This window comes from Nothobranchius furzeri, chromosome 9 (assembly GCF_043380555.1).
Source record: "Nothobranchius furzeri strain GRZ-AD chromosome 9, NfurGRZ-RIMD1, whole genome shotgun sequence".
In the NCBI taxonomy this organism is placed as follows: Eukaryota; Metazoa; Chordata; class Actinopteri; order Cyprinodontiformes; family Nothobranchiidae; genus Nothobranchius; species Nothobranchius furzeri.
Genome location: NC_091749.1, coordinates 20,511,616 through 20,536,142, shown reverse-complemented (window position 1 = coordinate 20,536,142; position 24,527 = coordinate 20,511,616). Strand labels below are relative to the sequence as shown.

The window sequence follows — 24,527 nt, the reverse complement described above, 5'->3', positions numbered from 1 at the left end:
GTCATTGTTTCAGTGTCCAGCGTGTCTCCAATGAACTCATGTCAAACGGACTTACCTGTTCGCCTTCTTCCTCCCAGCGTTTGGATCCTACCTCCGCTCCACTCGCCAGGCACGCTCGTGACAGAATGACACGACCCAGTAATGGATCCAGCGGGGAGATTCTCCCGTGGAGTTGCCTTCTCCAGTGGCTCACGTCCGACCACCGGCCAGCTTCTTCATCTCCTTCTGCTCCAGATCCGCCTCGCCGCCGCCGCCGGCACCGACCTGCACCCTCGGCTATCCTCGCCGCCCTCCCGGAACCGAATGGGAGTGTGGACCAGGAGACGCTCCAGGATCGATCGCTCCAGCTATGAGGGCACGAGGCTGGCCATCTGCTCCCCCGGAGTCAGTCCACGGGGAAAGACGCCGGACTCCACCAACATCCGGGGTCTCCAGACGGAGCTGTGAGCTCGCTTCTGCCCCTGCCCGGCGCGGCTGTTCGGACACGCCCCCGGCCAGACCACCAGTCCCGTCTCCTGCCGAACCGGCGCCTCCGTCGTCTGCAGGGGGAGGAGCAGCAATCGCAGCCCGGCTGGTAGAGCTCCAGGCAGAGCTTGGCTGGTTCCGCCAGCGCATCCAGGAGTCTCACCTGAACGCTCTATCCTCCTCGTCTCAGGGCCAGAGGAGCGAGCCCGGGGTTCATCCAGCGGAGGTCGCCGGTCAGCGGGCTGAGCTGGTCAAGCTCCGTCAGACGCTCAGCCTCAGGGAGCTACAGCTGGACGATCTGACCTCCCTCCTGTCCTCATCGTTCCCAGCTCTCCCAGCAGCAGCTCTGCCACAGGCCCAGAAGCTGACGGATCGGGTCCAGAAGCAGACGGTACCGGCCCATAAGCCGACGGAGCGGGCCCAGAGGCAGAGGGTACCGGCCCGGAAGCAGACGGTACTGGATCCGGTCCAAAAGTCGGCGGTCCAGAAGTCGAGGGACCAGAAGCCGACTCCCCCGGACCAGAAGTCGACGCCCCCGGACCCGAAGCCGACGCCCCCGGACCAGAAGTCGATGGTGGTCGACGCCCGGTCCGGTTCTGAGGTCGACGCCCCTTCCTGTTCTGAGGTCGACGCCCCTTCCTGTTCTGAAGTCGACGCCCCTTCCCGTTCTGAAGTCGACTCCCCTTCCATTTCTGAAGTCGACGCCCCTTCCTGTTCTGAAGTCGACGCCCCTTCCTGTTCTGAAGTCGACGCCCTTTCCTGTTCTGAAGTCGACGTGTCCGAAGTCGTCTCCTCTGAAGTCATCTCCCAAGTCGACGTGTCTGAAGTCGTCTCCCAAGTCGACGTGTCTGAAGTCGTCTCCCAAGTCGACGTGTCTGAAGTCGGCTCCCAAGTCGACGTGGCTGAAGTCGGCTCCCAAGTCAACGTGGCTGAAGTCGGCTCTTCTGATGTCGCCTGCTCTGAAGTCGGCTCGTCTGATGTCGCCTCGTCTGAAGTCGGCTCGTCTGATGTCGCCTCGTCTGAAGTCGGCTCGTCTGATGTCGCCTCGTCTGAAGTCGGCTCGTCTGACTCGCCTCCTCTGAAGTCGGCTCGTCTGATGATGCCTCCTCTGAAGTCGGCTCGTCTGATGATGCCTCCTCTGAAGTCGGCTCATCCGATGACACGTCCTCTGAAGTCGGCTCGTCTGGTGACGCCTCCTCTGAAGTCGGCTCGTCTGATGTCACCTCCTCTGAAGTCGGCTCGTCTGATGTCACCTCCTCTGAAGTCGGCTCATCTGATGTCGCCTTCTCTGAAGTCGTCTCGTCTAATGTTACCTCCTCTGAAGTCGGTTCGTCTGATGTCGCCTCCTCTGATGTCGCCTCGTCTGATGTCGCCTCCTCTGAAGTCGACGCCTCCTCTGAAGTCGGCTCGTCTGATGACGTTGCCTCCTCTGATGTCGCCTCGTCTGAGGATGCTCTCTGCACTCCAGAGGTCGACGCTCTCTTCACTCCAGGTGTCGACGCTCCTTCCAGTCCAACGTCTCCACCGTCTCCGGTTCCGATGGTGGTTCTGAAGGTTGCTCCGGCCCAGCCTGCAGAGACGTTGTCACCGGCCCGGCCTGCAGAGACGTTTTCACCGGCCCGGCCTGCAGAGACATTGTCACCGGCCCAGCCTGCAGAGACTTCGTCACCGGCCCAGCCTGCAGAGCTCCTCTGTCGTAGGCGCTGGCCTCCCAGGGCCCGTCGCCTCCTCATCTGCCTCAGGCGCCGGCCTCCAAGGGCCCATCGCCTCCTCATCTGCCGCAGGCGCCGGCCTCCAAGGGCCCGTCGCCTCCTCATGTGTCGCAGGCGCCGGCCTCCAAGGGCCCGTCGCCTCCTCATCTGCCGCAGGCGCCGGCCTCCAAGGGCCCGTCGCCTCCTCATCTGTCGCAGGCGCCGGCCTCCAAGGGCCCGTCGCCTCCTCATCTGCCGCAGGCGCCGGCCTCCAAGGGCCCGTCGCCTCCTCCTCTGCCGCAGGCCCCCAGACTCTGTTGATCCCTGCCACCTCTCCATCGTCCTCTGGGCCCTCCCTCCGGGTCCCCCTCCTCCCCCCCTGCTCCTGGTTCCTGTGTGCGTCTGGGATCCGCCCTTTGGGGGGGGGGGGGGGGTGTACTGTCACACCCTGTCCTGTCTTCTCCTAGGTTGTAGTCTGTGTCTCCGTTAATTGCTCCCACCTGCCTCTTGTTTCCCAGTCACCATAGCTCCCGCTCCTCGTGTATTTAAACCCCTTCTGTTCTGTGTTCCATGTCGTGTCATTGTTTCAGTGTCCAGCATGTCTCCAATAAACTCATGTCAAACGGACTTACCTGTTCGCCTTCTTCCTCCCCGCGTTTGGATCCTACCTCCGCTCCACTCGCCAGGCACGCTTGTGACACACACGGGGTTTACAGTTTTATAACAAGACATCAGAAATTAACCTAAAGAAAATCCCCCTTGCTATAAATAGGGAGTGTGCCAGCCACCGTAACCAATTTAACAAGTTCTTGCAGGTGTGAACCAGGGAGAACCTCAACAAGTCCCATTAAAAGGGGCCACCAAAAATATGAGGACTGGAGTGACCTACTTTACACAGGGTGTTAAAAGGACCCGGTGGCTTAACAAGGAGGGGAGATCACAGTGCTCAAACGACAGAGTACAAGCTTTAACGCTCTAACCTCTCTGTTACTGTGTCTCCCCTGCCTGATGAAAATTGGAAGCTTAATATAGGATCCAGGTGTTGATGATGATGTGATTGGAGTCAGCTGTCCATCAGTCTCTCTTCTGTCCTCTTGTGGCGGTTCTCAGGACTCCAGGAGAGTACGTCAGCTGCATTAGGCTTACCAGGGCAGAGGTCGTCACAAACGCGCAGCTTATTAAGTAAATAATTCGGTGCTGTACCTTTCTCTTCAGCACTGCCGACAAAGGTTTATGATGGGTCAGTGCTCCTGCATGCTCAGATCATTCCATTCCCTTGCTTGAAAAATTGTTCCAAAATGAAAGTTGAACCCACATCTTTTTTATCTGTGAATTCAATGCCGTTCGGCGAGTCTCAAATAAAAATTTGGGCATCATACTGTAAAAAAATATACCATTGATGTAAAAAAGAAACTCTAAATGAACTATGTTCCCACTCAGAATCAAACCCAGGTCTTCTGCATGAGAGTCAGACATCTTACAAGGTGAGCTACACACCATAACATTCACAGTATCTGTAACTTTTATATCCTTAATAACACCTGAAACAACGTCAAACCAAAGAACGGTTCGGAGCGAAAATGGATATTTTGTTGCTAATTTGCAGGAAATGTCTGGAAGAAAGGTCTACAGAAAGTAGCTAAGGGTCCTCAGAAATGTAGCTAGCTTTGTCACAAGGCGTTAGGAACAGCGACAAAGTCGCCGAGTTGGCACTCTCTCTCTGCTGCTAAAGCTACGGATAGCAAACGCTACGGGCTATGCCTGAGCGTGAATGCGCATGAAGCAGCCTGCTCGACCCGAGCATCTCTCTTTTTCTGTGATTTTACAGAAAAACAGGCAATCACAGTAAAAATGCCAGGGCTCATTCTACAGGACCAGGGCATTGCAGGAGAACGTATGAAGAAGAAATTTATTATTTCTATACATGTTTTTGCTGTCAAACTTCCATAATGCCCCTTTAACAGCAGATATGGTAGTTTTCTCTTTACTTATTTTTAATTGGCTAACTAAAAATTTACCTGATTTATTACTATGTTCACAGTTTTCTATTCATAGTCTTTGTGCTAAAAAATGTTTCTTTCTGTCGATAATTCCATGAAGTTCTAATTTAGCTTTACGTAATTTGCTCATTAACTCTTCTTCTGTGGATGCCTCTAAAGACTTAATGATTTCTTCTAACTCCTGAACACATTTGTTTTCTGTTTTTTTTCTTATGCGATGAGAAAGAGATTATTTTACCATATTTGGGTCTTGTTTAATTTCACACAGTCACATTTGAATAATGAAAGTGCATTTTTTTTATTAACAAGCTTTAGTTTAAAGTAATAATATACATGTCTAATGTGTGATTCTCTCATTATTTTTCATTTTAAAAATTGCTTTGAGTGCACATTTACCAGAATGATTAAAATGCAAATAATTGAGGATTAATTAATCGCAAAGCCTCTAATTAATTAGATGAAGTTTTATCAATTCCCACTCCTAATTATTTATAAAAAATTTTATCAAACCTCTTCCCATCATGAACTTAATAATTGTGTTTGGCCTGAAGGTGTCACAGTGCATCATTCAGGATTATCTCAAGGAGAGTTTCCTTCATCTGCTGTTGGAGACAAATTAAACAATACCTTTTTTTTCTATTTCTGACTTAGGTTGAAGTAGTTGCAGTTTTGCATGGATAATTATTAAAGATTAAGCTTTTATGATAGGAGATATGTGATGTTGGACACCTAAATGATTTTTTTTCTTTTTCTCTTCATTGGGGGGCTCCACATGTATTTGTATCGGTTTATATTGGTGTTGGAAATCATGAGTTAGACAATATCGGATATTGGTAAAAAAGCAAAAATCAAGCATCCCTAGGTTATTTTGCTTCTTTTTTTGTTCTTGTGACGCTCTTCGGGATTTTTATCTTGAGGGGCTCTATATAAAAGATCGTTTCTTCCTCTTCTGTGATCATGACACCTCCCTCTGTTGCACCAAGGCATTCACATGTCCGGCGTTGCAGTAATACAGGTGCTGGCCAGTAAATTAGAATATCATCAAAAGGTTGAAAATATTTCAGTAATTCCATTCAAAACGTGAAACTTGTACATTATATTCATGCAATGCACACAGACCAATGTATTTCCGATGTTTATTACGTTTAATTTTGATATTTATAGGTGACAACCAATGAAAACATCAAATCTGGTATCTCAGAAAATTAGAATATTCTAAAGGCCAATGAAAAAATGTTTGTTTCTCTAATGTTGGCCAACTGAAAAGAATGAACATGAAAAGAATGTGCATGTATAGCACTCAATACTTAGTCGGGGCTCCTTTTGCCTCAATAACTGCAGTAATGCGGCGTGGCATGGACTCGATCAGTCTGTGGCACTGCTCAGGTGTTATGAGAGCCCAGGTTGCTCTGATAGTCGTCTTCAGCTCCTCTGCATTGTTGGGTCTAGCGTATTGCATCCTCCGCTTCACAATACCCCATAGATTTTCTATGGGGTTAAGGTCAGGCGAGTTTGCTGGCCAATCAAGGACAGGGATACCATGGTCCTTGAACCAGGTGCTGGTGGTTTTGGCACTGTGTGCAGGTGCCAAGTCCTGTTGAAAGGTGAAGTCTGCATCCCCATAAAGTTGGTCAGCAGCAGGAAGCATGAAGTGCTCTAAAACTTCCTGGTAGATGGCTGCATTGACCCTGGACCTCAGGAAACAGAGTGGGCCAACACCGGCAGATGACATGGCACCCCACACCATCACTGACGGTGGAAACTTTACACTGGACCTCATGCAACGTGGATTCTGTGCTTCTCCGCTCTTCCTCCAGACTCTGGGTCCTTGATTTCCAAAGGAAATGCAGAACTTGCTTTCATCAGAAAACATAACTTTGGACCACTCAGCATCAGTCCAGTCCTTTTTGTCCTTGGCCCAGGCGAGACGCTTCTTGCGCTGTTTCTTGTTCAAGAGTGACTTGACACACGGAATGCGACACCTGAATCCCATGTCTTTCATGAGTCTCCTCGTGGTGGTTCTTGAAGCGCTGACTCCAGCTGCAGTCCACTCTTTGTGGATCTCCCCCACATTTTTGAATGGGTTTGTCGTCACAATTCTCTGCAGGGTGCGGTTATCCCTAGAGCTTGTACACTTTTTTCTACCACATTTTATCCGTCCCTTCGCCTGTCTGTTAATGTGCTTGGACACAGAGCTCTGCGAACAGCCAGCTTCTTTAGCAATCACCTTTTGTGTCTTGCCCTCCTTGTGCAAGGTGTCAATGATTGTCTTTTGGACAGCTGTTAAGTCAGAAGTCTTCCCCATGATTGTGGTGCCTTCAAAACAAGACTGAGGGACCTTTTAAAGGCCTTTGCAGGTGTTTTGAGTAAATCAGCTGATTAGAGTGGCAGCAGGTGTCTTCTATATTCAGCCTTTTCAGAATATTCTAATTTTTTGAGATACCAAATTTGGAGTTTTCATTAGTTGTCACTTATGAATATCTAATTTAAATGTAATGAACATTGGAAATACATTGGTCTGTGTGCATTGCATGAATATAATGTACAAGTTTCACGTTTTGAATGGAATTACTGAAATATTTTCAACCTTTTGATGATATTCTAATTTACTGGCCAGCACCTGTATTACTACCAAGTGTGGCCGCACAAATACAGCAAAAGTCCTGTATTACCATGCTGCCACAGCACGTTCATAAGACAGACAAAGATGGCAGTATTACGCTGATTTGCCGGCAAAGTGGTTCTTCTAAAAAGAGCTAAAGACAGTAGGACATATCAGGAGATGTTGGACACCCAACCGGCCTCACAACTGCAGACCACGTGTAGCCACACCAGCCCAGGACCTCCGCATGTTCACCTTCATGATCATCTGAGACCATCCACCTAGACAGCTGTGGTTTGTATCACCAAAGAATTTCTGCAAAAACTGTCATTCACAGGGAAACTCATCTGAATACTCATCTGGACCTGAGTGCAGTTCATGGTCGTAACCCACTTGAGTGGGGAAACAATCACATTCAATGGCGATTGGCATGTTGGAGAGGTGCTCTGTTGGTAGACAGAGTGTGTGGCATGGTGTGGGTGAGCGCTTTGCTGACATCAGTGCTGTGGCCCATGGTGGCAGTGGGGTGAGGGTATGGGCAGGTGAATGCTATGGACAAAGCACACAGGTGCATTGTATTGGGGGCCTTCTAAATGTACAGAGACACTATGACAAGATGCTGAGGCCCACTGTTGTCATTCAGCCACAATCATGGCTTCATTTAACGGCATGATGACGCACGGCTCCATATTGTACACGGTTTCTGGAAGCTGAAAACATCAGTTGCATTTCAGTGATTTTGCCAAAACTTTCTTATTGGGAAGAGAACTTTTACCAACACTCATCCTTGGTTGTTATTTATTTTCAAATATATCAATTTTCATTTTAATTTGATTTAATTTCTAACTGACCAAGTTTCATTTGTTATTACGTGGTTTACCAAGGAGATGAGGAGATGTGCCATTTCTTTTAAAGCACCACAAGACTGGAACAAGTTAGCATGAGTTTACGGTCAACCATATTGTTTTGTTTATTTAGAAACTCTGTCGATGAGTTTGTGTTGCCGACCTGTAATTGCTTTGCTTCAGCGGACTAAAATTCTATGTGTGTGCATGTATGTACATACTGAGAGTGTATGTGTAGACTTATAAAGACTTGCACGCTTGTGTTTATTTGTGATGAGCTGCAGCAGTATTATTTTCCTTCACTTTCCTTTTGTATGCTGCCTATGGACTCTCTATTAGTTGCATGGCAGGAGTACCCGCTCAGAAACGAGATGTTTAGCATTTATTTATCCTCCTAAAACATAAGTTAAATTAAATTAAAGTCATGCAGTTATGACAAACTCAAACTGCTAGACTGGCACCCTTCAGATGAAATGTTGGAGCTCTTTGTTTAAAAAAGAAAACTACAGGATATGCAAATTTTTTTAAGGATTTTATTATTCATGAAACAATTTTCTTGCACTGGATGTAAAAACAGTGATAATAACTTGTATATCAGCATGTCTGAATCCAGTCCCTATAGAACTGAAGACCGAAGAATGCTGATATAAGGTTGTGTTTCTCTCATTTCAGGATGTGCGTTTGTAACATTCACAGCTCGACAGATGGCCCAGTCAGCCATCAAGTCCATGCATCAGAGTCAGACCATGGAGGTGACATGCACACTCACCGTATAGTGATCTTACATGATATTAAATATCGAAAAATGGTTAAATAGATTGTTTTCACTGATTAAATATGGCAGCATGATGAAGTTGATGTAGTTCATTGATGATTAACTTCAGATGGACACGAGGCTGTTCTTCAAGCTTTTTTTCCTCATCATTGATTATTCCAGCTCGTTATAATGAGTATATTGTGTTAGGGATGCAACTGCACCGGTAGCTTCAGTGTGCTTAAACACAACTGATGCACAATGTATTTTTCCAAGCAGGTCACTTGTCAGTAAAAAAACAGGATTACATCCATGACTTCATAGTTTATCTGCTACGTCCTTGTTTTTCTAGGTGCATTGAACACACCGTCAGTATCTGTTGGCGTTTGTTGTTAGAGAAGCTGGGTGAAGACTTTCTGATTCAAACTTTATTTGACCTAAAATCCCTTCAAGTAGTTGTTTTTAGTCGTCTGTATTCTTTCCTCAATAATCCTCAGGCCGGTCTTGTTTGATCGATTATCAGTGATTACTGCTACAGAAACAAAGTAGCCTACGTATTTACTTCCCCTTTAAAAATGTTGCTTTTACAGTGTCTTGTGTGCTTCAGGGCTGTTCATCTCCCATTGTGGTGAAGTTTGCTGACACTCAGAAAGACAAGGAGCAGAAACGCCTGGCTCAGCAGCTCCAGCAGCAGATGCAGCAGCTTTGTGCATCATCCATGTGGGGAAGCTTGTGTGGCATCAACAGCATAGGGCCACAATGCCTAGCAGTGAGTTTGTGTTTCATAGCAAATTTATGTATTTGTACAAAATGCAATAGTTGACCCAAAAAAATGCAACAAGTCATCTAATCAAACTATCATGCTGCTGGCTTTAGCTTTACTTGCAGTTACTACAGCAGGCGACCTTCACAGGGAATGCACTCAGCAGTCTGCACCCAGTTTCAGGTACAGGAGCACACACAAAGACAAACTCTAACAGTCTACTAACAACTAGAGTGTGTTGCTGAAATGTCATTTTGGCTTACTGGACCACCTACTGCATCGGCGTTTTGGTGTCACATTCTTGGTGACTTTGATTTAGACGTCTGTAGATCAGTCGTTTTCATTAAATGATGTGCCTTGCTCTTGGTCCGACCTCAGGTCTACAGAGCCAGCTAACTCCAGTCAAATGTATGTTAACATATAACGTGTGTCCTGAGCCTAATTGTGTGTTTCTGTCAGGTCTTATCACTGTGCAACATCTGGCTGCTCTAGCAGCGGCAGCAACAGGTGCACAAGGAACTTCTTCAAATTCCAGCAACATGATGACATCTACTAGTTCACTCAGTGCATTAACAGGCTCAGGTAAAACACTTCTGACATCTACAAATGTCGTACAAAACCAAAAGACATTTAAAATGACGATACTGACAAACACTGCTTTAATAGTGGTTGCCTGTCATTTATAAACACAACAAAATTTACAAAAACAAACATAGCAGTAAGTATAGACGGTCAGTACTAGTGGAGAGGAGTCACATTTAAATTTACACAAATCTTCTTCCATTACAGCAGGCCTTTGGCGTCTGGGTCAGATATTTCTAATTAAAACACTGTAAGTCCATCCATCCGTCTATTTTCCTCCGCTTACCCGGAGTTGGGTCGCGAGGACAGCAGCCTAAGCAGAGAAGAGCAGCGGCTCTACTCTGAGCCACTCCCGGATAACCAAGCTTCTCACCCTATCCTTAAGGGTCCTGCCTCCCTGTGGAGAAAATTAATTTTAACACCCTGGCTTCACCTAGAAAGTCAGCTCATTGAAGTTATGAACAAAATTGGTGAAACCCCCCCCCCCCCCCCCCACACACACACACACACACACACACCCCGAGGAATGCAGTAAAACTCCTTCTCGAAATCCACAAAACATGTGTCGATTGGTTGGGCAAATCCCCAAACACCCTCGAGGACCCTCCTATGGGTACTGAGCTGGGTTCTCATTTATCAAACATTGCGTAGAATCCTTACTAAACCGTACTTAAGCTCAGCAAAAAAAATGGACTTACACCAAGTAGGTTTGTGATCTATCAAACATGGAGTACGCACAGCTGCACGCAAACTCCGCTTCATAAATCAGAGACTACCTAGAAATGTTCTCAGGGGTTTCTGGATCACGTCTCGTCCTGGAGAAATGAAAGGGCTTGTTCTGTGTGAAAACAAAGCAGTACAAGTGATAATGCTGCAGGATTTCATAACATTATCCTTCTCAGCTGCAGCACTGCAGATGCTCTCCATGTCCAAAATGTGAGTAAGCCAGGTCCTTAGTCACCTTACAGTAAACAAAAGTATTGTTGAATTGAATTGAATTAAAGTTGCACACATTTTTCTGTTAAGTTTTCTTTTATAAATCCCAAAGTTTGCGTGGAAAGTTGCTTACGCAGTTTTCTAATCCCGTTTTGTGCGTAAGCAAGCTTGATAAATGAGGCCCCTGGTCCAGTGTTTCACAGCCAGGACAAAAACGGATGACAGACCCTCCTCCAGAACTGCTGAATAGACTTTTAGGGGTCTCATGAGTGTCATCCCTCTGTAAAACAAGAAGCAATCGAGATAAGGAGACGTGGATGTGGGACCATGAACAGAGACGATGGAGTTTACTCGTTGGATCGTGCATGGGACTGCATCGTCGGAGAGGGGGCAGTAGAGGGCGACAACGCCCTCTGCTGCCCAGAGATAAACGGATTAGGAAGTGACGCCACCATCAGCGTCAGCTCTGAGGAAGTTCGCAGCCGTGAATGAAACTGTCAGCAAGGTAAAGAAAAACCTTTCCTGGGTTTTAAAAAGAACCAATATAAAATAAGACTACTTATAAAATTATATATATATATATATATATATATATATAGTATATACACAGAGAGAGAGAGAGAGAGAGAGAGAGAGAGAGAGAGAGATCTTAATAAAATACATTATTTTATTGGTGTTTTAGTGAGTTGTTTTATTTTCTAAAACAATTTTGAATAAAAATAAATAATCAACAGCATTCCTTGTGTGTGTGTGTGTGTGTGTGTGTGTGTGTGTGTGTGTGTGTGTGTGTGTGTGTGTGTGTGTGTAACTACAGACAAATGCATGAGAGAGTTAACAGCCCTGAAACAACTTGATGGACGACTCTCCCCACGTATTATAAATGCTAATATGGCGTTTCTGCTACGCTAAATAAGGATTTCTCTATAGAACTACTAAAATGTCCGACTGGGAATGTGTGTGGTCTGCTCCGTGGAAGGGGGTGGAGTTTGCAGCTCCTTCTCCAGATTTAAAGAGACAGTACCCAAAAACGGCTCGTTCTCAAGCCTCCTCAGAACAGGGGTAGATGAGGTCTGTAGAGCAACAATAACGAGGAAATCAGATCAAAGAACTGCAGTTCCACTGTATTTAGACCCCAACTGAATGATTTTGATGGAAAAAGGAAGAATTTAAAATGATGATTTGTCTCCTTTAACAGATCTATGAAAAAGCAAGAAAAATATGAATGCATTAATATTTTATAACAATTTTTACAACATTTTTGTCCTCTAAGGCCACAAGAGTAAAATGAAGTGACGTCTGAGGGTTAATTATATGTAATGATGTAAAAGTATTGTACATGCACCAGCCCACTAAAACCCACCATAAGAAATAAAGTAGTATCATCTGGAGCAAGAAGAAATGCATATATTAGTGATCTGAATGTGTTTTTGCTTGTAAACATGGCGGACATGCCTTGTATAAATGCTGAAATGACATGTTATTAGCCTGTCTCTGGCTCTCTCTTTAGATGCCTGGTTTTTACTGTGTCTCCTCCTCTCTATTCTAAAAACAGGTGGGAAATCTGAGCTGTCTGATTGGCTAAGGCTACATCAAGACCCATTACAGCGCGAGGTCACAAGTGCACGCTGTGCTGTCCTTGCTCCTTCAGGTTGGTCTAAGTGCTGATTCATCTATATTTGCTTTTGCAGTGGCACTAATGAGAGCAATATTATTTTCTTGGGGCAAAAATGTGGTTCATTAGGCTTGCTGGATGCCAGTGGGCCCTCCTCCTATATTGCCTGAGTCATTCAATTCAATTCAGTTTATTTGTCTAGCGCCAAATCATGACCAGTGCAGAGTGGTAAATGTAGTGCTTTTAAGCTTTATTTATTACCTTTACTTATGACCAATAAGCTGTGATACTCTATATAAATATAGAATATCACCCTGCTTGGTCTTTGGATGTTTAATCAGAAGATTCTAGGATTTTTTGTTTATACAGGGATTGTGGAACACTTTGTTTTGATTCAAGGAAAGAGCCAGGTTTATAAAAAGTAAGAATTTATTTTCAAAACAATTAAAAACATGACAAGTTAACTAATATTTACTGTGATGGTGTGGAATTTGCAGTCTGGCTCGACTGCACCCCTCCTCATATGTGGTTACAGAGGAAGGGACCGTTCTTACGAGGACACCAGAGCTGAAGAAAAAGAAAAGAAAGTTTAAGCCTGTTATGGCCTTTTCCAACGACGAAAGCCGCACCCCTCTCTACGATGACCCCAAAGGAGTCCTCTACACCATCTTTCCCCAGTTGGGGACTGCAAGTCTGATGCAACGTATGAATGAAGTGTGGTGGTCTCTGGAAAACATCACCACTGTCCTCTCTGACATGACCTAATTTCTGGCAGACAATCCTTAAAAGCAAGTAATGAGAACCATGCTGATGCAACACCAACTAGCCCTGGACACCCTTTTCGTAACCGAAGGAGGACTCTGCGCAAAAATTGGTGAGCATTGTTGCACTCACGTCCCCTCCTCACGTGACAACTGGACTTTGATCCACGACCGTGTTCGAGTGCTCAGCAACTTCCTGAAATCCAAAGAATTGACTGGAGGATCCTGGATATTGATGAATTGGCTGACTACTGATTGTCACGATCTGCCCCTGCCTTCCTGACTGTGTTCCTCTCCTGCCCTGATTAGTTGTTTATTGGTTTCACCTGCCCTTGTTAACATGCCCATGTGTTCCTGACTTTCCCCAGTGTATTTATACCTCCCGTCTCGTATGTCCTGTGTCGGATCATTGTTTGTATGTGCATGTCTCATTTTGTCCTGTCGCTCCCTTTGTTATTAAACCCATTTTTACTTTACCCATGCCTGCTCTTCTGCCTCCTGAACCCCCCCACCACACTTGGTCCACCATCTCCACCCTCACAACATGACACTGATAATTGGTATCTGCTCTTGTTAAAATGTCTTGCCGAGACAAGACACGTGGTACACGTGAGGTTTGGACCTCGTTATGAAATAAATTTTAAGGACTGGACCAATTGGTTTTTAATTGATTACCCCGGGCTTAGAGCCTCAACAGCAGGAGGAGTTGTGGAGAGTACTGTGGGAATTGAAGGACATTTTCAAATTCAAAGATACGTTATTAATCCCAGAGGGAAATTAAAGTCAGGATATCATCAGGAGTGCTCTCCTTCTCAGGGGTTGTGATGGTGAACAAGAAGATACTTAATTCACAATACTGTACATTTATATTATTTCTGCATTATTAATATTATTATTTGTATTATTATACATTTTGCATCAAGAGGAGTGGCACTCCAGTGTTGCTGTACTCTATACAACGACAATAAAGGCTATTCTATTCTATTCTTGTCTCTTTTATGGGCCTGTGAGACTTCACCATGTTGTGCACTTTAAATGATGCCTGTAGAGATCAGCTGTGCAACAGTGGTGGAGAACTTTGTAGCACTCCTAATTAAGGGTTTGTTTTAATATTACCATCCATCTGTGCTACTTCATTCTCAGTAGCGTCTCGAGGAGGTCACTACACAAAAGGTGGGTTACACCCTGGACAAGTCCATCACAGACACACACAGACCCAAACAACTATTCATACTCTGATTCATACCCAAGAACAGTTTGGGGTAGCCATTAAAGCTAACATTAGGTCTGTGAGAGGAAACCGGAGTACTTGGAGATAACCCACTCATGCATAGAGAAAACATTGCTCTTTTTATGTTTTGTTATGTATTTTTTAATGAGGGTGTGTTAAACAAAAACTTGTTTTGTCAAATAGGGAACTTTGTTTTCATGTCATTAACACAGGTATGGCAGGACTGAACAGCAGCCTTGCAGCTGGAGGTCTTTCTAATGGCTCAGCTAATTCAATGGAGGCATTGAGCCAGGCCTACTCAGGTATGCAGCAGTATGCTGCTGCCTTCCCCAACCTGTACAACCAGTGCTTATTGTCTCAGCAAAATTCATCAGCTGCTGGAAGCCAAAAGGAAGGTGAGTTCTGTTAGAAGGGTTAGTGAAGAGAAAATCAGTTGGGACGTGGTACTTTTCAAAGTGCAGATTAATGATGTTTAGTCACTGTTAACAAGAAAACGTTCATAGTATAAAAAACGAGTAGTAAGTACTTCAGTACTTATCTTAATTTTGTGCCCACAATCTTTACAGCTACGAAAAAGACCATTGGAGTTTCTGCATTGGTCCAGTATCACTCAAACAATCTGCAAACTAATCTCTTCTGTTTTAGTGATAAACAGAAACAGACTCTAAGAGGACATAGACTTTTACCTGGATGGCTAACTATGATCCACAACTGCAGTGAAAAGAAGGGAGTAAAGCAAAGTGAGCTCTGCATTTCTATAGGTAGCTATTGTCAGCGCCAGGGACAGCGAGAGGCGAGCTGCAAATATTAAAGGTGTGAGCCAGACTCCGCATTAAAATTGTAGCAATTCAGTATAACTACACTTAACCACCTATATAAATATGAAGGCTCTCAATTTACCAGTCAATCTACCGCCCAGTCCTCACCAATGGTCATGAGCTTTGGGTAATGACCAAAAGAACAAGATTGCAGATACAAACGGCCGAAATGGGCTCAGCCTTAGAGATAGGGTGAGGAGCTCGGACACTCGGGAGAGACTCGGAGTAGAGCCGCTGCTCCTCCATATCGAGAGGAGTCAGTTGAGGTGGTTTGGGCATCTTGTTAGGATGCCTCCTGGACGCCTCCCCAGGGAGGTTTTTCAGGCATGTCCTGCCAGCAGGAGGCCCCCTGGTCGACCCAGGACACGTTGGAGAAAGTATATCTCTGAACTGGCCCAGGAACGCCTTGGGGTCCTGCCGGAGGAGCTGGTGGTGGAGGTGGCCGGGGAGAGGACGGTCTGGAGCTCCCTAGTTGGGATGCTGCCCCCGCGACCCGGACCCGGATAGGCGGAAGAAGACGAGATGAGATGATAAATAGGAACTGGGTTCAGTTTTTCATGTTAAGGACCTTTGTCATAATCATTACAGAACATCCAAATCCTCTCCTCCAGACAGTGAAGAACTGTGTTCCGCACACATCACTCCAACACGTACAACAAGCTAGCTGCTGTTGCTAGTATTGTGAATGACAGTATTTTGTTTACTTCCGTACTCTTAATATGTTAATGGAAAATTGCGTTTGCAGCTGCAGCAAAAGGTCTGAGCCATATGTCCATGTTCTACACTCTTTTTTAAATAACAGGTCTGATCTAAAATAATAATCTATAAATCCATCTGGAACCACACCGGTACTTCTGGACTCCAGAGTCCCGTTAGCACGACTGCAGCAACACTGCTAACCGTGTTAGCTCCGGTAAGGAAAAACAAGTCATTTGGGAAAGCTACGACACACACACACACACACACACACACACAAACACACACAGAGAGAGAGAGAGAGAGAGAGAGAGAGAGAGAGAGAGAGAGAGAGAGAGAGAGAGAGAGAGAGAGAGAGAGAGAGAGAAAGAGAGAGAGATATGATCTAAAAGATTATCTCCATATTTCAACAATAGAGCTCCGGACATCACGTGGCTCTCTGAGAGTAGATGCCATGTTGGCAGGCAAAAAAGGTAAACAAAACGAACTGGATCGACTTGGATTTTACTCCATCAGCGTTTACTTCGCACTTTAAAACTGAAGAAATCGTTTTATATAGTCAGAAATTAAATAGACTCAACATTTCCGACCCTTACATTCCCCTGGGATACTTTTTAAAAATGCCAGAAGCTGTCGGAGCAGACCTCTTACCGGATTTGAGTTACCCTGACATTTATAATTTCCTTATTAATTTTCCCTCGTCCTACTCCGGAGCATTGCTAAGAGCATATAAAAGCCTGGAGGGATACAAATGAACTCAATCAGGGTTTGTTGTCGGTATAAATCACTAGTTTGATTTTTTTCCGTGAATAAAATAAATATGTCAGGCAGGAGCGTCTCAGGATCTGTCTGAGATCTGTCTCAGTGAGACTGATAATAGCAATCCAAAGTGCTTTTTATGCGTGATCTGATTGCTGTGATTATAAAACACGTAAACGGCAGCACGCAGAAATCACGAGGCAACGTTTTACGTGACGTTTACTTGTTGCTATGAGTAATAAGACAGAAAAAGCCACGCCAAAATAAGTTTAGGAAGCCCACTAAGAATAAAAGCATTTAAAATAAATACCATACACAGTTGAGGAAACGTTGGTTTAACCCTCGGGGGTCCAGGGTGTATTTTGCTGTTTTTGACTAATTTAGAGTTTTCCTTTGTATTTCCAAAATAAAAACCATAACCACTGCCTTATGTGGTATCAATCTTTTCAGCACAACCTGGACTTTATGAATTTATACTTATTTTTTATATTATGACATAAAGGGGTTGCATATTAGACCTCAAATCACTCAAAAACATAAAATCCGTATTGGAAAAAAGTTGTTTATTTTACTGTGAAACCAACAAACATTTATGATGAATGTTTTTTATCATTTAGAATGGTAATCTAGACTGTACATTTATAAAAAATATGAATAAATATAGCAAATAACAAATAAAATAAAAAATTAGCCCTCTGGGGTCCAGGGTGTAAATCACCGTTTTTGACTCATTTAGGTTTTTCTTTTGTATTTTCTAATAAAAACAATAAATATTGCCTTATGGGGTGTCCTTTTTTTTCAGGACAACCTGGACTATCTGAATTTATACTTATTTTATTAATTTGGCAATAATGGACATGCATTTTGGAGTGGGGAGTGGCTCTGTCTCACGCCGAGATCTGACAGCTGCGTGGCGCCGCCCCGCCCACTCCTCTTGTTGGATCTCCGAGGAGCTGCGTGTTTGCCTTCATCCTCTACCTCATCATGACCCAACTCTTTTACGAGGAAGGATGGATCTGCCACATCGTCATCAACATCCTCGCTATTTGCCTCAGACTCCGGCTGTGAGTCTCCGTCCACATTCTCTGCTTCCAGTTCAAAAAACAGCCGTACTATCTGAACTGCCTGGCGGACATTTATCCTTCTCATCACCCTTTATATAAGCCCAATAAAAGCCTACTAAACAGCAGCGACAATATATCTGTCCGTGTCGCTCCAAATTATGAAGTTTACCGTCAATATCTGTCTAATTGTTTGTTGTTACTCCGTTCGCGCCACTCCTTTCCCAGCCAAGCGGCTCCTTTTTGCGCATATCTCGTTACTCGTGCAGTCTTCCTCTCTCTCTCAGTTACATAATGATGCTTTTTATCAATTGAATATGTGAAACGTCCACCAACAGCAAAAGGATCTCATGTTTTTGTGAGTTTTTTTAATGTTCACAAGCACATTCCCTCTCACGGATTACTAAACTGCTGTTTTGACAAGTTGTCAGATTGTCTAAAAATAGGTTGTTTTTTAGTTTAGTATAACTCCGCTTTTACGTTGCCTATTAACAAAATTTAAAAACTGGGGTGTAGTTTATAATCTCCTTTTTAAAGCTGAAGTGAAAGTGAAACTCAGGGAGGCAGAGTCTTGCTGCTACAGCGTCCCAAATCAGACCTGTTCAAAAGACGAGTATACGCGTCCATGGACTCCAGAGGGTTAAGTATCTGATATGAAGTGGTCGCTGCATAAGCGAAAACCTTTACTCTCGGGATCCCACAGCTTCGTTTTAGCCCGGTCGCTAGCGCGTTTCATTGCGTTGATCCAACGTTTGCGGCGTTCCGGATTTTGGGGAATCCTGTAGAAGGCTCTTCCCTAATCTTGTCCACGTCTGTTCTGGCATCCTGGGGCACATCAAGAATCTACCATATTTCCTGTTTGATTGAGTTTTCTGACAATAACAAATAGCCCAGCTGTGGGCTTCTGCCTGCCAAGATGGCGCCGTTTCAATTTGAACTGTTGCATGCCGGGATAAGTGTCGTCATCTCCCGGAGCTCTATAGATCCTCCTGGGACCGGTAGAACCTCCGTGCCATCCTGGATTAGTGCAAACGAGTCAAACTAAGGCGTTACTCCAGCATCAGGAAGATTTATTCTGTAAATTATCTGTTAAATATTTACTAGAGTTATATCAACACACACGCAGCTGTAAAACTGGCAGCACATTGTTTTATTTATCTGTAGATTACTGAATTATATTGGGACACATGATGGAGCTAAGACCAGCTGAGAACTCACCAGTGTAGAGCTCCCAGTGGAACACAGAAATGAAAAATAAAATATAAAAGTAAACAAACTGTACCGATTTTGGTTCTTAAGATGAACAGAATCCACCTCGATGTTCAAATTGGGTCACGGTTCTTCAGAGTCAAACGGTCTAAAACATGTCTGCACCTCAGGTAGTGATATCCAGCTAGCGGGATCTGAGTTCGGTTGAACTTCTCCGTTAAGACGTTGAAGCGTGCCTAATCACACATGCTTCTCTGTCATTAATTATATAATTTGCAGACTTACAAATGGACAAAAACACAGCAGTTATTAACTCATTCACTGCCAGAGGTTTCCTGATCACTAACGGCCTTCGCTGCCAGCATTTCTCACCGTTTTTACTGTTTTTTTAAGAGTCACAGAACGTTGCGTGCTAGCATGATGTCGATGCCAAAACAACCAAAACAAAGAGAAGACTTACCTCTTACATCAGGAAGAAGCCGCGTGTTTCGAGCGTTATCCGTTCTTTCATAATCCGTTGTCGAATTGTGATCGGCAGACGCTTTTCCGGTTTGCGCCTCACTTTTTTTACAGGAACGGCCCAAAACGATCTCCAAACACATGGATGTGTTGCTTCCTGATCATGTGATCTGTGACGTATGCGGATGAAGATCGGCTTCAGGACTGAGATGTTTGTTCTCTCAGCGCGGGGGCTCGTTCCGATGCTCAAACAGTAAAAAAAATGCAAATGACGACTTTAGTCGTCATTGGCAGTGAACGGTTGGATCTAAAATGACGACTTTAGTCGTCAATGGCAGTAAATGAGTTAAACACAGGAAATGCAGACTAAAACATTTTTGCATCATTGCTTTGGCGCCCCCTCCAGCCTGGCGCCCCATGCGTCGCACACTGCATACCCACTTTTTGCACCACTGCATTGGGTAAACGGCACAGCGGGACTTAATGTCAGTAGAGCTTCTCCATTATGTCTGCCTGCAATGATGTCTAGGATCCAGCAGGAGTCAGTGATACAGTGTTGACACAGAATCGATAGTTTGGGTAATGTTGCGAAACGCTTCACGAGGCCTCATCTACCCATGACTACATTTTTGAGATAAATGAAGCTTACCACTTTGCTGCTGTGTCCGTTGCTGCCATATTCAGACAGGCAAAGACTCCTCCATGAGCCAAAGGCCTCGATGGACAGGCAGCCTGTCCCTGTCTGCAGCATGGCAGCAGCGCAGAGGCGGACAGAGGACATGTAATGACCCTTTGCACCAACATCACCTAATCCCGTGTGTCTACCATATTGGTTGGCAGAATCATGTTAACAGTGAATGACACTAAACAAAGGGAAAAGTAGAGCCTGAAATTGTTTTTGGTATTTTTTGCGATTTTTAGCATTCCTTCTACTAGTTTAAGCCCGGGTCAGTTATCAGAAGTGGCGCACCTAGGTGGGGATCATTGAGAGGGGTATTTGCAAAAGTTAAGTGTTATTAACTAGCTTACAAACGTTAGTTCTCTCTGCAGCTGTTCTCTGATGTAAACAAGTTGCAGACTTTGGCAAAATTCACCCCTCTGGCTTTATAACATTATGTTATAAACAGCGTTTCACTTTACACCAAAGCTGATTTAAAGAAAAGTCCGGATCCCTGCCAGTTTTTGTTGCTGCAGTGTCACCAGGTTCAGTTGCTGCTCTCACACTGGGATGAGACAAGATCTCGCTGAATGGTGATGCTCGTACTAAACAAAAAACGTCATTTTTACACACATAATCATGAATTGGAGCAATAATATTGTAAATATTTATCTTGCATTTCACTACAGCGGACAGTACCGCGTGCCGTCCGTGGTGAAGTATCCATCCACCCATTTGGATTATCAATATAAACAAATTACATTTGTCCCTGTCCCTGTTTTCCTCATGAAGTAAAGCAAGTTACCAACATTGCCAGAATTCACGTGAATGGATTTTTAACACAGTGTGATAAAAAACATTTCACTTTACACTGGAGTCGATTAATTTTTTTTTAAAAGTCCAACTAGTTTTTTCCGCTGGCGGGGTCACTGTGCTCAGATGCTACTCATGCTAAGATGAGTCAAGATATTTCATAACGGCGACACTCATCATACTAAGTTAATAACGTCATTTAACACTCATAATCCTACACTGGATCAACATTATTGCAAAAAAATCATCTTGCATTTCACTACAGCGGACGGTACTGCGCATCATCCGTGGTGAAATATCCATCCATCCAATTAGATTATCAGTATAAACACATCACATTTATCCCTGTCCTTGTTTTTTTAACATACCTAGAGATTTAAAATGTACAACACACTGTATTTAAGGGCTAAAATAAAAGATTTTTCATGATATGTGTCCTTCAAATGGCCTCTCAGGCTAGTTCTGTAGGCTACACAATTGCTGGTAAGACCGCTGACTTGACAGTTGTCCAAAAGATGACCACTGACACCGTGCACAAGGAGGGCGACACACAAACGGTCATTACTAATGAGGAGGGCTGTTCACAGAGCTCTGTGTCCAAGCACATTAATAGGGAGCCTAAGCCCAACTACTTCTGGACCACGGGTCCCCGGAAGAACGAAAAAAAGAATGCAAGTCAACGGGGGCTAAATACGCTATTTTCTAATTCCACTTGTTTTGTGCCATGGATGTCCGTGAATTTTAAAGACACATTTTGATACCAAGAGCACGCTTAGTTATGAACAGTGGGAAATGTTATTTTAGGTTTTGTGTGAAAATAAGTCCAGAACTACAAATGCGTATTGCATAGGTGACGTCATCGAACCAGACATGGAGAAAACCAGAAAACGGCTGTAAGTTCAGCAAACTTCAAATCCTTCCTTCAGGGGGAAAAACCACCATAAATCTGGTCATGTGGTAAGTAGCAGCTATGGTGGGGGAAAGAAGATTCTGTGATGACGTCACATTACCGATGTCTGATATAATCATGCTAATTGTGAACGAGTACATGACAGGCACGATCGAAACACTCATCACTACTTTTTATTTGAATTGAAGTACAACATATGTATGATCCAGGGCGTACGGCAAAGCAGATTAGAAAATAGCTCTTTTAGCTCCGTCAACTTGCATTTAGTTTTTCAGTCTTCTGGGGACCCATGAGCCGACTAGAAAGAAAAGAGACTTGGGCTCTCTATAGAATGGTGCGGGGAAAGATAAGATGTGGTAGAAAAAGGCATACAAGCAACAGGCATAACCACACCCTGGAGAGGATTGTGAAACAAAACCCATTCATAAATGAGGGGGAGATTCACAAAGAGTGAACTGCAGCTGGAGTCAGTGCTTGACGAGCCACCACGCTCGGACGTATGGAAGACATGGTTTCAGCTGTCGCAGTCCTTGTTTCAAGTTGAACAAGAGACAGCATCAGAAGCATCTCGCTTGAGCTAAAGACACAAAGGACTGGGCTGCTGTTGAGTGGTCCAAAGCTACCGCTACCTGGTTTAAGGACCAGTATCCCTGTTCTTGATTGGACAGCGAACTCGCCTGATCCTAGCCCCATAGAAAATCTATGGAGTATTGTGAAGAGGAAGATGCAATACACCAGGCCCAACAATTAGGAAGAGCAGAAGGGACCCTGGCATTTATTCTGCATCTGGTTTAGAGCCCAGCAGCTATTACATCATGCTCACGAGCATCTTCGCCTCCATCTGTTTGTGAGAGTGGGGAGTGGGGGGGATTCCTGAGAGGGAGAAATTGTAAATGTGGTGCCAGGACATGTGAAGAGGGTCAGATGCATGTGCCTGATGCTGATTGTGAGAGTTGGAAGCCCTGAGGTCATTTGCACTAATGCTGTTATCCGCCTCAAAGTAAAGAATGTGTTTTAGTTCTTTAAGCAGAGCACTGGAGCATTTGTAGATGTAGTGTGGGCATCATTTGAATCCATTACCATAGATTCAGTGTCTCTGCAAGTGGCTATCCTTGGAGTAATGACTCCTAGCCTGATGCCTTGTGACACGTTAGCCCATGCTGTCCTGAATCTTGCTTTGCCCCCTGCTTTAAATGAAGTTTTCCAAGTTCTCAGAAGATAGGAACTCAATTACTGGTGTTTGATGAGCTAAAATGGTTTTATAAATAGTCAAATCAAAGTATCACTCTGTTAAATTGGTTAATTTTAATTACTAATACACATTAATTGTTTGGCAGGTCCAGAGGGTGCAAACCTGTTCATTTACCACCTACCACAGGAGTTTGGAGACCAGGATCTGCTGCAGATGTTTTTACCTTTTGGAAATGTGGTGTCTGCAAAAGTCTTCATTGACAAACAGACAAACCTCAGCAAATGTTTTGGTGAGTGAACATTACTGAAAATAACTACAATTATCATCACCTGGGTGATGAAAATGAAAATAGTATTCTGATGAACTACAATAAGAACCAAGATTTGGGGTCATTACCATAAATCCCCGAAGTGCATACAGGTATGAAAGTGATGTAAGTATTTGACAGCCTGGTAGATGAGGCTGTTGATGAGTCTGGTAGCGGAGGCTCCTGTACCTCCTACCAGAGGGAAGGAGGCAGAACAGATTGTGTTCAGGGTGGCTAGCATCACTCACGATTGTGATGGCTGTCTTGGTGAGGCGGGTGATGTATGTGTCTTTCAGAGAGGGAAGTGGTGCAATGGTCCTCTCAGCTGTGTTGATAGTGTGCTGCAGTGAAGCTCCCACCCCACACAGTGATGCAGCCGGAGAGGATGTTCTCAACAGTTCCTCTGTAGAATGTGGTCATCATGGATGATGAAGACCTAGCCTGCTTGAGTTTGTGTAGGAAGTAGAGGCGCTGCTGGCTCTCTTTGCCATGCCAGTGATGCAGTGTTGGTGGGTCCAGCAGAGGTCCTCACTACTGTGCACCCCCTAGAATTTGGTGCAGAGCACCCTCTTCACAACAGCACCATCCATGTTCAGTGGCAGGTGTTGGGTGGTCAGCAGTGTAAAGAGGACAAGAGGCTAAATGCGTTTGGATTTTATAAATGTGAGGGTTGGGAATCTGTAGTATATTTTGGGATTATTTCAATGTAACATATTTTTGATGTTTGTATTTTTCCCCAGGCTTTGTGAGCTACGACAACCCAGTGTCTTCACAAGCAGCCATCCAGTCCATGAATGGTTTCCAAATTGGGTTGAAAAGATTGAAGGTGCAGCTGAAGCGTTCGAAAACCGACATCAAGACGTACTAAAGCTTTTAGGCAGGGCGGCACTGTAGTCCTACTGAAACCAGCTTAAACTGGTTCATTCAGCTCTTTACCCGTTTCTTGTTAACTTGTTAAAACAAACGGCCAATGTCACAGTTTTCTTTTTCATTGTTTCATTTTTTATCAAGTAAAACAAGTTACATCCAAGTTTACATTGTGTGATTTTGCTGTGCCATGACTTCCTTTTCAGATGTGTTGCTTGTTATCTATTGAATGATAATCTGTGTATTCATTTGTTTTCCCGCCGGCCACACAGAATAAAAACGTTTTTTTAAAGCTGCCAGCAGGAATCAGTCATTTCTCTAACTTTTCTGTTCCAAAGTTTGTGGGGGGAAACTTTATCAGCGTGTGCAAAGCCCAGTTTAAAACTATTAATTTTAGAACTTGTTGTTTCTTTTTTATCTTTTTACATCCCAGTAAACACAATAAGGGTTCGTCATTGTAATCTGTTGTGACAAACCAGAAAAAGAGCAAATGAATTGGCTTTTTGGAGTTCTGAACCTACAGGGCAAGTCACCAA

At 44.3% G+C, this 24,527-nt stretch overlaps 1 protein-coding gene across 1 annotated transcript in view; it reads left to right on the top strand.

Moving 5' to 3' along the window:
• Positions 1-24,281, top strand: part of LOC107374193 (CUGBP Elav-like family member 1) — a 126,310-nt gene extending 102,029 nt beyond the window's left edge. Inside the window, exons 6-13 of the mRNA XM_054735788.2 lie at positions 8,276-8,355; positions 8,965-9,126; positions 9,234-9,303; positions 9,580-9,702; positions 12,191-12,286; positions 14,455-14,637; positions 22,963-23,106; positions 23,865-24,281. Of these exons, the coding sequence (XP_054591763.2) occupies positions 8,276-8,355; positions 8,965-9,126; positions 9,234-9,303; positions 9,580-9,702; positions 12,191-12,286; positions 14,455-14,637; positions 22,963-23,106; positions 23,865-23,992 (986 nt within the window). The 3' untranslated portion in view covers positions 23,993-24,281. The remainder of the gene's footprint in view (positions 1-8,275; positions 8,356-8,964; positions 9,127-9,233; positions 9,304-9,579; positions 9,703-12,190; positions 12,287-14,454; positions 14,638-22,962; positions 23,107-23,864) is intronic.
• The last annotated feature ends 246 nt before the right edge of the window (positions 24,282-24,527 follow it).